Raw genomic sequence first — 13071 nt, 5'->3', positions numbered from 1 at the left:
TTAAGGTGTGTAATGTCATTTCAGGTTCTTTTTTTGAAGGGAAGGTCAATAGGATCTAAATCGATGTGTTTATTGATGGTGTTCTGGTTAGAATGCAATGCCTCTAAGAATTCTCGTACGTGCTTTTGGTTTGCCCATCCCTTTGTTTTGCCCGTCCTTGGATGTGTGTGTTGTCCCAGTCAAAGTGGTGTCCTTCTTTGTCTGTATGAATGGAAACTAGTGATAGTGGGTCATGTCTTTTGGTGGCTAGTTGGTGTTCGTGTATCCTGGTGGCAAGTTTCCTGCTAGTTTGTCCGATGTAGTGTTTTTTACATTGTACCTTGTAAATGATGTTAGTTTTGCTGGTAGTATCTAATGGATCCTTGAGGTTCATTAGTTGCTGTTTAAGTGTGTTGTTAGGTTTATGGGCTACCATGATGCCAAGGAGTCTGAGGAGTTTGGAAGTAATTTCTGATATATCTTTGATGTAAGGTAATGTGGCTATAGTTTTTGATTGCACAAAAAAAGAACCCCGGAAATGACATCACCCACCTTAAGAAACCAAGACCTATAAATTGAGAGGCAGGACATACCACCAGCACTTCACTGGAGACTCTCACTGATGATGTTACCTAGTATGGTGATGAAACATCTGAAAACAAACCTTCCAGCTCAGCGAGCTAATTTACATACTCATCGTCAACCTGAGCTACAAATCTTTGCAAAAATCACTAACTATTTTTAATTATTATTTGCATATAAATTATTTTTTGGTTCTGAATTATGTTATGATCCTTGCTGAAACTAATACTGGACAAGGCAGATCTGAGAGTGAAACCTGGCTTGTTAGATTTTTTTTCAAACTATGGAGGCCAGTTACCAGACACATTCACAAGAGGATACAAGTGTAATTTTAACAAACAATAAAGTGTACATTGAACAAGAGAAAAAAATTAAGTATTACACTAGATAAAACATTGGAATGGTTTCATTATAGACCTTATAAAAGGATATAAATTTACATTATTTCTTTAATCCCAGCAATGCCCTCAAAAACACCAAAACCTCACTGAAGAATAGTATGTCCTCACTAAGGCTTCTTTCTCAGACTCAGGCTGGTACCACTACAGGAGAAAGTGAGGACTGCAGATGCTGGACATAAGAGTCGAAAAGTGTGGCACTGGAAAAGCACAGCAGGTCAGGGTGAATCCGAGGAGCAGGAGAGTTGATGTTTTGAGCAGTCCTGATGAAGGGCTTATGCCCAAAATATTGACTGTTCTGCTCCTCGGATGCTGCCAGACCTGCTGTGCTTTTCCAGCAATCCACTTTTCAACTCTGGTACAGCTACAATTGGTTCCCTTTTCAGCGATTTTTCTATGCAGTCACTCGATGCTTTTTACCTTCCTCTATTGTCTCTTCTTGGGACACCTAAGACAAACTGCAAATTAAACTCACTACCCTCTAATTTCAGAGCAACTATATGAGTTTTCTAAACACAGTACCTTGCGGTTCTTCCCTCTCTTGCATACACCGCCCAGGGGCTGACTGGATTTTCAGATTATTCTTTCTCTGCATAGATTGTATGTCTGTCATGAAGCAAGAGCATAATTTTTCCTCTACCATTTTGTATGCACTGAACTGTTCACCTCAAGCATTTAAAACATCTTTAAAATGAATGTAAACAAAACAGACCTTCAGACTTCTTGTCTCCAACCCTCCAAGGATGCTCAAAAATGAAACTAAATCATGTCTTCTCTTCTTAACACACAAGGTACAAAATATAAATTTAATTTACAATTTTACATTGTTCTCAACAATTGCTAGCACTGGAAAAGACAGGGCAACTATTAGTTGTGATGACTTAATTAATTTTAATTATAGGGATCGGGATTCTTACATTCAACAAATCACAAAGTATGCATAAACCAACAAAAATAATAAATGTTAGATATACTAGAAAGAAAATCCAGTAATTATAGATATGCTTCACATGGAATCTAACTATAATTGTTTCTGTACTTTGATCGAAGTTTCCAGTCTCCCTATGCTTTAGAAAAGACATTTATTTCGTTCTCTACTCCTCATATTTGAAAATCCCATGTCTGTTTACCTGCTTCTTAACTTTTCTGTCCAGCTGTAACATCTCTTCATTACACAATCCTTAATATTGAAAATGTTCAAAACAGGTAACAACTATTACTGTAATGCTTTAAAACTATGAATGTTCTTAACTTGCAGATTGTTTTAACATTATAAGTTTTCAACAGAGTGTAGGGGGGCCTATAAAATATGCCAAGTAGCTTCTTCCTGCCGAGCCTCAATCCAGTTTTCACCATTTAGGAAGAGAAAAGCATCATTTGATCACCTCCTCCCTTGCCTCGCAATGTTTATAATTGCCAATGGACTGCCTGGCAATTAAGACCTTTGATCCACCTCCACAGCCATAAAACACTAGGCAGTGGCAGGCAGGCCTGAGTGCAATGGCTATTTAAAACTGCTTTTTTGAAAAGGCAAAGAGGAAGGGGGTTATATCAATCACAGGGTGCCCTGCAGCCCCCACCAAGATGTCATCCCTACCTGCCACTTTGTCCCTCTGTACCTGAATGAGAGAACAAAAATCTTTATTTAATTTTGCAGAAGCAAGTCCTTGTTCAGGGGACTCTCATGATGCAGTGGTAGTGTCCCTACCCCCAGACTAGGTTGAAGTCCCACCTGTTTCAGTGGTGTATAATAATATCCCTGAATAGGTTGATTAGAAAAGTAGGAGAAAGTGAGGACTGCAGATGCTGGAGTCAGAGTCAAAGAGTGTGATGCTGGAAAGGCGGCATCTGAGGAGCAAGAGAATCGACATTTCGAGCAGAAGCCCTTAATCAAGAATGAGCCTGAAGAAGGGCTTATGCTTAAAACACAGATTCTCCTGCTCCTTGGATGCTGCTGACCAGCTGTGCTTTTCCAGCAATACGCTCTAGACTCTGTTTAGAAAAGTAGGGAAGATAAAACATGATGGTGATGACCTGAATGAAAAAGATGATCCTCTGGGGAAAAAAACAGCATTGGGAACTCATGGGGGAGTAATCCAAATTGCCATTAACTTGCTGACCTCAGTTCTTTGCAGGCATGTCTTTTCAATCCTGACCTTGAAGTCTATTCCCTCATTGTTGGAAGTACTATAAAGTTCCCTAAGTTGGCTTCTGCTTATCCTAAATTTTACTCCATTATGTCTCATGACTTCAAAAGGTATAGTCTCACAGCATACTTTGGATACCTTTGCAGATAACTAGGTTCTTTGGATAGGTTTTAGAATTCTGATATTTTATCCTATATGTAGATTAGGCAGTTCTGTTTCTGCATATGTTATTTTACCATTTCATTCATTTTGATTTTCAAGTCAATGTATCAATGCAATGGATGGATGATTCATTATATGTAGTTAATTTGACTGCTGTAAGTTGTACCATTGATTCCAATGATTCAGGTATTCATTGTAATGACTTAATGGGGTACAGCACTAGAACTCAAGCCCCACTATTTCTGGAATCATCACAAAAGTTAAGGATTTCATTAAGAACGCATAATTGGCCAGTTTACATGTATTTTAGACCTAGATAACAGAAAGCATAGACCAAATATCTATATTGGACAAGAATTATTTTTAAAGTACGTAAATAAATTCTAGCTGCAAATAAAGTCACAAAATGTTGGCGTAAGTTTTAGTTAATTAAAATTCTAACCTTATAAACACCCCCTTACATACAAACACCCACAAATGTGCATACACAGTGGGGAAAAATGGTGTTGGGAATGGAGGGAAAACAGTGAAAGTACTTCAATGATCTCTGTTCACAGTATCCACTGACATGGTTCTTTTGTTCAGAATGCCATTTCCTTTTCTGGATGCTTCCACTGGTTTGCATGAAGCACAAAATGGCTGCTTCACTTATAAAAGATCTTTGGCTTATCAATTAAAAGTCACAGCTTATAGCAACTGTTGCAGGGAAAATAAATGGGTATTCTTCAAGCTGAAAGCAGTTTTTACAGCAGAGAGCAAGAAGAGCTACAAAGCTGGTCGAGGTCTGATAGCTCCTCACTATTTTGCTGTTCAGCAACCTGAGAACCAATCACATTGTTGTTGGCAGGCAGAGGGTCTAGGGCATTGATTACTAGTCAGTAGTCCTCAAACCATCTGCCATTTTTTGCCATGCAAAGCTACATTTATACACAACCCCTTAGCTCCAGTTCATATGCAAACTACACTTCAACCACAGCTGGAACCAGTTGCTGTTTACAGTGAGAGTCGGGTTACTTGGTTTCAAAATATGCGGCAATTCTCTAGGCAGTTCTTGGTTTTAAAACCATTCCTTTCTCATTTCTTTTCTCAAATACAGAAAAAAAATATAGTCTTTACAATATCCATCAGGATTCTGACTGGTTGGATGTCTGCAGTACCTCCCATATCAAGGTTGGCTTTGAGTATGTGTTCGCCAAAATTCTTTGAGCACATGATGTCAACAGGAGCAAAAGCCTGTTTTATTTTGTCCACACAATGTTAACAATGCAGAAAGCTTGTTCACTTTCTGGTTTGAAGTTATTCCATTCCAGAAATGTTATTTCTGCAGAAAAACTGTCATCCCACTTCAACACCCTGCTCACCCACCCTGACAATGACATAGAGCCAATCATCCAACTCATTCTTCAAGAGAACTGAGAGCACATTGGAGATGAATGCCTCAAGCCAAAGAAACTTGTAAGGGTGGAAAATGTGAGTAAAGAGTTAAATGTTAGTGGTTGAATGGGATACTGTATTAGAACTTGGGTGTATATATTGTTAAGTTCTAGAAAAAGTTAATTATAATGTTATTCTAAAATTAGCTGCCCATATGTGAAAGAAACCATGTCATATGACATCAGATCACATGGGACCGGAGCCACAGCAGTCCTTTCTTAGTATGTCTTGTAAATTGTTATATTTAATAAATCATGTTAATGTTCACTCACAAATGGTTAGACATTAGATTTCTATGGTTTGTTTGAAGGTCACAGTGCAGCTATGTTCTGCAAAGTGATGACTGAAACTGGATCATATTTTCACAAGTGCCATCTAATGTTTTCACTGTGGTTAAGTCTTAAATGTGTTTTTACATAAAGAGCTACAATAAAAGGCACAGATTTCATTCAAAACAATTACCCAGCCTTTGAGTGAGATTAACCTCAATGTAGTGTACTCCTCAAAACTGAAGTATAACCTTTCTGCTACAGCTAGTTTTTCTCATAGACGTAAGATGATGATTTATTCTAAATGAAAAGTGTTTTTCTATTGTAAAAACGTTTTGTTAATTAAACAACAAATGCTTGCTGATCCCAGCAACAAACAGCATCAGCCCTTAGCAACAGCAATGCCCCAGCACTTCAATAAATTCCAACATTTCCATACATAATGGCATGACCCAAATGGGAATTATGTGCCTTTTAAGCAAGATTTAGCTGATCACTGATTACACACTAAGCTGTATTTATCAAAACACATGGAATGTCGACAAAGTATTTTTAAAGAAACTATGCTGTTCATCCTCTCAGTTTGATAGAGTTCATATTAACCAAAGATACCACTCCTTGGTTAAACGTACACATTCCTGAATGGTGTTGTTACAACATGTCAAACTGATCTCAGACTGAACAAACTGCTTCCAGTCTGTTTTCAGTAAAAACTGACACTTTCTGATTTCATAGAATATTTCAGGTTCTCTCCAACACCAACCACCCACCCCCACCATACATTCCCAACACAGCCCCCACATTTTGAATGGTTTTGAGTTCACTTACCTTATTTCTTACACTGTTCCACAATACACACTTCTAAAACAAACTCCAGAGTTTGTCACCTATATTCTCTAAGAGAACTTCCTGAGTCACAAGATTAAGAACAATCTGTGGCAGGTGAATGCTGGGAAGCAGGCCAAAGGTCAGCTCTTCAGCGTCAAGGATCAAATTACAGACTGAACTACTCTGCCAGCCGAACCAAATAGAGCAGTGTCCTGGGACAAGCACAAACAGCCTTGCATAAAGATCAGTTACTATTTGTTTTGCCTTGTGTTTTATTTAATTCTTCATTCAATGCTTGACACATCCTTTTTTTGAGAAAGATATGCACACTAAACATTGATTTCACATTGAAGTATCCTATAACATTTCTGTTAAGAGTCAATGCCCTACTTTTTGACAAGTCCCCAAAAAAGCATATCAGTTGTGATCTGATAAAGTATTGATTCATCAATGAACCTGATAATGCAGATGATTAACTTTCGTTAGTTAGAGGTACTTCTCAACAAGATCTGAAATGGAACATTTCCACTACTTTGCATTGTCATTTAAATGCAGACTTCAAGATGACCATCCCAGTGATTTAAAATGCAGCAAGTCTGAGATTTCCAAATCTGCAATCATCCATCACAATTAAAGACTGTGCACTTCTTCATTAGTGCCTCGTTTAAAAGCAAGGATACTACATTAGCAGATCATATGGCAATTCCACAGAAATGAGAAAATATTCCTTCTACAAATAAAAGTGGTTTTTAAAAGTTTTGTGTTTGTCCCAAATGATTTGAAATAGTTCTTTTGAAAAGTCAATGACCGAAAATGGTAACCTTATGTTTCTGTCTCAGCAGATGTTGCCTGACCCACTGCATGTGTTTCCTGAAGAAGGGCTTATGCCCAAAATGTCGATTCTCCTGCTCCTTTGATGCTGCCTGACCTGCTGCGCTTTTCCAGCAACACATTTTTCACCACTGTGTGTGTTTCCAGCATTTCCTGTTTTCATTTAAAAAACCATAAGGTTGAATTTTCCCATTTGCTGCTCAAGTGTGCCAGTAACTGAGTCTAATGGCAACAGTCCACCATAACCTATGGAAAGGTTTCTCACCTGATCTTTTGCTATTCACCTAATTAGTTATGCAACAGAGTTGGTGGGCATGGTTTTCAGAGAATCATGTGACCAGGGAGGTGGCAGTGCTGGAGAGACCTTCCAACTTACACACTACTCCAACGCCATTTTTAAAACCCAGCTGCACATCAATTCAGTAACAGGACCCAGCAACATGCCTCAGAAAAAAAGACAAACTAGCTCCCTATTTCCAGGACCAGGAGCTGGAGGTGCTGGTAGACGGGGTGATGGGATGATACTTATAAACAGGGTGATGAAGTTGCTATCTTCACCTCCTACAGCATCTTTGGAAGTTTCACAGTTATGCTTTTGGCCAGCTTTTGCCTCTTTTGAAGTCATTGACATTAACCTCAGCATCATTGACATGCCAATGTCCAATTTGTGAGGATCAATGGTATGGTATAAAAAGCCTTTGGCCAGCATTTGAAGGCTCAGCATGTTCAGTCTGCGAGCATCGCAAGTGAACAACAAAAGGGTTGCAAATTAAATGTAGTTACAGTTTGCAAATGCAAGACTCATGTATTTGTTGCTTCATGTCCTGGCATCCAGCAGAGATCCCATGCTTTCGCCCATCAAACTGACACTGACTCTGCTCATTCTGTGTGTGTTGTCCCAGCCATTTTACAGTTGCAGTTAGCATCTCAAGACAACAAGTGATGGCAAGGAATACAGCTTACAATGGACACCACCTGGTCGCCAGGTGACCCCCAGACCCTCCAAATTCCCTTTTCATTTCAGACTACCCCAACAGACCATTTCCACTCAGAACCCCCATGTGGAGACTCACCACATTGAACTTTGCTTCTAACTGTCCTCCCTGCCCCTGAGCTGCAATCTTACACCCTAACTATTCCCTGCCTGCTCCTCCACACTCCCCAAGATGCAGCCTGGTCAAATCCATGAGCGTGTTGCCTCTTCCTGCGTGCAACTGTTGACAATAGAACACGGCTTGAGATCTGTTTCATACTGAGCTACATGGAAGCTCTTTATGGCCAACAGCGAAATAAAATCACCAGGGATTCATCCTACCCTCCATGTCAAGAATTCTTGACACTAATTTGTTCACATTGGGTAGCAGAATAGGAAACTACATATTAATATGGTAAATCGTGCAGTTAATAAGGTCATTAATAAGCAATAATCTCCCGAATGGGAAACTAGCCATTCCTAGCGGGAATCTCGCCTCGATAGCCAGAACCTGTTTAAAAGGTGCAAAGAGTTGTTCGCAACATCAAGGCAGGATTTATTAGCCTTCTGACACTCAGCTCTGCCACATTTCTCAACATTGACCATGTCACTTCAGGCCCCTATAAGATTCTGCTCATTATCCCAAAAATGTTGTACATCAGGAGATGGAAAGGAAGGAAGAACTCAAGAAAATTATGATCACTTGGGAAGTGGTAATTATTGTGGTAGGAGGATGACAAATCTTTGGATCCTGATGGGCTTCACTCTGAGCTCTTATAAAAAAGAGACTAATGAGATAGTTGATGCACTGGTTTTAATTTTCCAAACTTTCCTAGTTTCTCACAAGATCCCATTAGATTGGAAAATACCAAGTGTGATTCCTTTATTCAAAATGGGAGCAAGTCAGAAAACAGGAAACTACAGGCCAGTTAACACTAGCAAAACATTGGAAGGTATTATTAAAGACATGAGATCAGGACACCTAGAAAAATTCAAAGAAATCAGGCAGAGTCAACATCATTTTGTGGAAGGGAAATCATGGGTAAATAATTTATTGGAGTTCTTTGGAGAAGTAAAATGTTTTGTACATAAAGGGGATATTCGCATAGGGGAAAATATGCCATGGGGCTCAGTGGATAGCCTCAACTTTTAGAATTAATGTAATTGACTTGGATGAAAGGACTGAAAATACAGTTACTAAATTTGCCGATGACACTAAGGTCAGTCAGAAAATAAGTTGTGCAGAGAAAATTGAGAGACAAAGAGATATTGACAGGTTAAATTAATGGGCAAAAATCTGACAAGTAGAGTAAAATGTGAGTAAGGTGAAATTGTCCGTTTCAACAGGAAGAATAAAAATAAAGCATATTATCTAAATGGCGAGAGATTGCAGAGCTCTGGGATTCAGAGAGATCTAGGCGTCTTAATGCATTAACAGCAAAATGTTAAAATGTATGTTCAGCAGGTAATTAGGAAAACTAATAAAATGTTATTGTTTTTTGAGAGTGGAGTTGAATATGAAAGTAGACAGGTATGCTTCCATTATACAGAAAATAGTTGGGAACATATTTGGAATACTGTGCATAGTATTGGACTCCTTATTTAAGGAAGAACGTAAATGCATTGGAAGTGGTTTGAAAAAGTTTTACTGAACTAATACCTGGAATGGGTGGTTTGGAATATGAGGAAATGTTCGACAGGTTAGGTTTGTATCCACTGGAGTTAGAAGAAAGAGTCGACTTGATTGAAACATATAAAATCCAGGTTTTGACTGGGTGAATGTGGAAAGAATGTTTCCCCTTATGGGAGGATCTAAAACTAAGAGTGACTGTTTCAATTAAAGGGCCTCCCATTTAAGACAAAGATGAGGATAATTATTTTCACACTGAAGGTTGAGAGCCTCTTCCTCAAAAGCGGTCTTTGAGCATATTAAAACGCAGAGATAGATAATTTCCTGATGGGCAGAGGGGTGACAAGTTATCAAAGAGGTAGGATTGTGACATAATCAGATCAGCCACAGTCTTATTGAATTGTGGAGCAGGCTGGAGGAGCTAGGAGGCCTACTCCTGCTTGTAATGCTTATGTTGGAATGTATGTTCCCTTGTTCAACCTAAATTAAATTCAAACTGATTTATATTCATACAAGTGGATTGACTTATCATTAAAACATCAGTAAATCAATTACAATTCATTCATGTCAAACATAAAACACAAGGCTGCCGAGAAATGCTGATTTAACTTGTTCAGGCCTTGGCAGAGCTGATTTTAGGGAAACATTCTGTATTGGGGCGCCTTCTAGTGGTATATGCAGAATAAGATATTATGCCTTAAATTCTACTGTTCAGCCCAGGTAATCATAGAGTGACCTAGTGATTATTAACTTGAATTTATCAGTGTGCAGCCAAGTTGTCAGAATATTTCTGAAATATTTGCTGTAAGCCCAATGCATCAGTTTTTAGTCATTTCTTTGTGAGAGTTTGACTCAGAGCTCTGCTCGCTCCAGTCTTCCCAATGTTGTCCTGAATGTAATTGTTGATCCTGACTGAGCATGCCTCAATAAATAGTTACTCCCATTTACTGCCTTGTCTAACTGATCATTCTTCTTGTGTGAGTTCAAACAGTAAATGGCAGCCAAGCTTTCGTAACAGAGAATGCATTTCAGCTGATCCTATCTCCGTGAAGGTCCACACAGTGAACATTTTGAGCAGGGTCACTGAAGCAGAATCAATAACCTAATCCTAGATTATTTTTCTGGCACTACTTCAGACCGCACTAAAGCCTCAACATAATATGGAGAAGGTGCGTACACATTGCCAAACGGTAGTGCAAAGAATCCTTGGATTTTAAGGGGGGAGGTAGCATATTCCCCAGCCCCTGACTGGAACATCTGTGATCAGCCAATTCACCCGAAACCTAGCTATCCCACTGTGAAATTGTATTGAGACAGTCTTAACTGATTCAGAGTCGGACTCCCACCATACCGTCTGATATGAAGTCCCACCTTAAACGGCAAATCAAGCAAAGCCCCTGCTGCAACTACAAGCAATGTTAAAGAAGAAGAGTCACAGAATTCAGACAGGTTCAGAGAATGTGGCATGTGTGAGGTTGCAGGGTGATGGGGATAATCATGTTTTCGAGGAAATAACTCCCTCCTGGCCAAGCACAGACCACGTACTGAAAAGCATTAAGAGGTCCTGAAATGGCCATTAATTGGCCACAATGGCTTCAACAGTGGGTGGGTTGCCTGAAACCGTTCCCACCTATATTAATATCGGAGACCACTCGGCAATAGGAGGGAAGCAGAGGTCAAACGACCCATTTTATTTCCCTGAGAGTTGACCTAAGCCCCGATCCTGCAACAATGTTTACCTGAACACCATGGCAGTTCCAGCAGCAGCCCAAACTTTAATTCCTCTTCACCAGAAGGCTCTTCATGTTTTGTTGACAATACAGAGGCCTGAGGCTCTGTATCTGCACAGTGCCAATCTCACCATTGAGGTATAGTGGGAGAGGGGAAGATGGGAGTCAGGGGTCGTCAAGTCTGCACACAAAAATGGGCATGGCCTAATTTCTAGGCCCCTGACTGAATTTATTTTGTTTCCAAACACAGAACTTTATTCAATGGCTGTGGTCAGATAACTCAGCGCAGAATACACATCAACCCTGGTGCTTTCTTGTCTGTAGGATTTGTGTTGAATTTTCAACATCAGTTGGACATATTCCTAGAAGTATTACCTCATTACCTTCTGTCTCCAACAACTTGCCCGGAACAATCCTTTCATTGGTACCATAACAAGTCCACATTTGGAATGAAAGCTACATGTGAATCTGATACACAAAAGATGCAACTCACAGCAAAAGGCCATTTCAAAGTTCAGATGTGCATTTGCTTCATGCATTATACAGAACAACCTTGATTATCCAAATGAGATGGGTGGGGAGTATTTTGTTCAGATAACTAACTGTTCAGATAATGGATAACATCTTTACAGGACCTTGAAATCTTGTTCAGAGAATCCAAAATTTGGATACTTGACATTCTGATAGCTGAGGTTGTTCTGTATTAGCATGCATCTCTGGAGGTAGCAGTTGGTATTACTGAAATCTGTTTCTTACAAGCTGATGCTTTTAGCACTGCATTAGAATTACTGTACTTTAAGTGAGTGGATTCAAAAAATATGACACACTGGTGCATCTAAGATCAACTGTTCTTTTACCATTTCTTCATGCTGGGTTGCATGCACTTCATAAACTTCAGAAATATGAGAACTCTGGAATGAGACAAACAGTGAATGAAGATTTGCACGTGAGAAGCAGCAAGCCAAGCAAAGTTCCAGCCCAACACCATGAGGTTAGAGCGACTGTTTAGTTAAGTGCTCTTTTACAATACCTGTGCAGTCTCTTGATTTGATGGTAATGAGGTTATTATGTCCGAATCAGATGCCTTTGGCTAAAAAACAATCAAAATGTAAATAACCTAACGAGTTTGACCAGCCATATTTATTATAATATTTGTCCTATTCAAACTCTCTTTATTAACTATAAAATTTCAACAGTTGGAACCATCATCTTTAATAAAAATGTCAGACAAAAAAGAAATTGAAAAGACATACACCTTCAGGAAAAGATGCCTGTCAAGATGTTTGTATTGATTATTTTTAAGTACAGATATCAAATAAACCACATTGATATGCATGGTCACATAACTTGACCCTTGTCATTGTGATAAAAGTGACAAATTCTTTCCACGCTATGGACATTACCCATTCTAACAAAGAAGATCAAAAATATACAATTCACAGAAAAAGGGGGCAATGGATGTTGTGGTGTGCAAAGTGCAGTATTGTTCTAGCGTTCTGAGTTAGGCAATGGATGGGGCCAGACTAGATCACAATTAAAGTTGCTGATGCTGAGTAAAAATATGGAGCAATTGGTCTCAATCAGTTTTCATTTTAATTTTACTAAATAGTTTTAAGCTATACTAGCAGATGTCTCAGTCTACATGATCAAGAAGAAACAGGCAGACAGGCAGTATCGGAGTCCCTTGAGTTCATCTCATTGACCAAACAGTTCTGGAGGGTGAATCTGTAGCAACTGTGCTGACTGTACTGGGCATATGAAGCAGCCCAGAGGACAATGATGATAGGAACTCAGATAATTAGGAAAAGAGAAAATCATTTCTTTGGCTGCAAATGTGAATCCAGGATGGTTTGAGGCCTCTCTGGTGCCAGGGTCAAGAATGTTCTATCTATCTATGCACAAAAGGATGTTAGGAACTCTTTTCCACAAATGGCAATGGATGCTGGATCTGTTGTTAATTTTAATTCTATGAAAGATAATAGATTTGCTGAACAAAAATTTAAGGGATATGGGCTAAAAGCAGGTATATGGAGTTAGGTGACAGACCAGCGATGATCTCAACTGAATGGTGGAATAGGCTCAAGGGGCTGGATGGCCTATTCCTGTTC

General features: G+C 39.2%; 1 protein-coding gene across 11 annotated transcripts in view; it reads right to left on the bottom strand.

Annotated features, from left to right (window-relative positions):
- Positions 1 to 13071, bottom strand: part of LOC122547955 (uncharacterized) — a 281415-nt gene that overhangs the window by 221492 nt on the left and 46852 nt on the right. For 9 of the 11 annotated variants that reach the window (XM_087998904.1, XM_087998903.1, XM_087998905.1 and 6 more), the window contains exon 3: positions 11994 to 12053. The exons of the other annotated variants lie outside the window; for them this stretch is intronic. In XM_087998904.1, coding sequence (XP_087855030.1) covers positions 11994 to 12053 — 60 coding nt within the window. The remainder of the gene's footprint in view (positions 1 to 11993; positions 12054 to 13071) is intronic. 11 annotated transcript variants of the gene reach the window in all.

This window comes from Chiloscyllium plagiosum, unplaced genomic scaffold (genome assembly GCF_037043375.1).
Source record: "Chiloscyllium plagiosum isolate Xiang-an unplaced genomic scaffold, Cpla_swu_hap1 HiC_scaffold_22, whole genome shotgun sequence".
Classification (NCBI taxonomy): domain Eukaryota; kingdom Metazoa; phylum Chordata; class Chondrichthyes; order Orectolobiformes; family Hemiscylliidae; genus Chiloscyllium; species Chiloscyllium plagiosum.
Note: the sequence above shows the minus strand (reverse complement) of the source record. Positions and strands in the feature narration are given on the sequence as shown.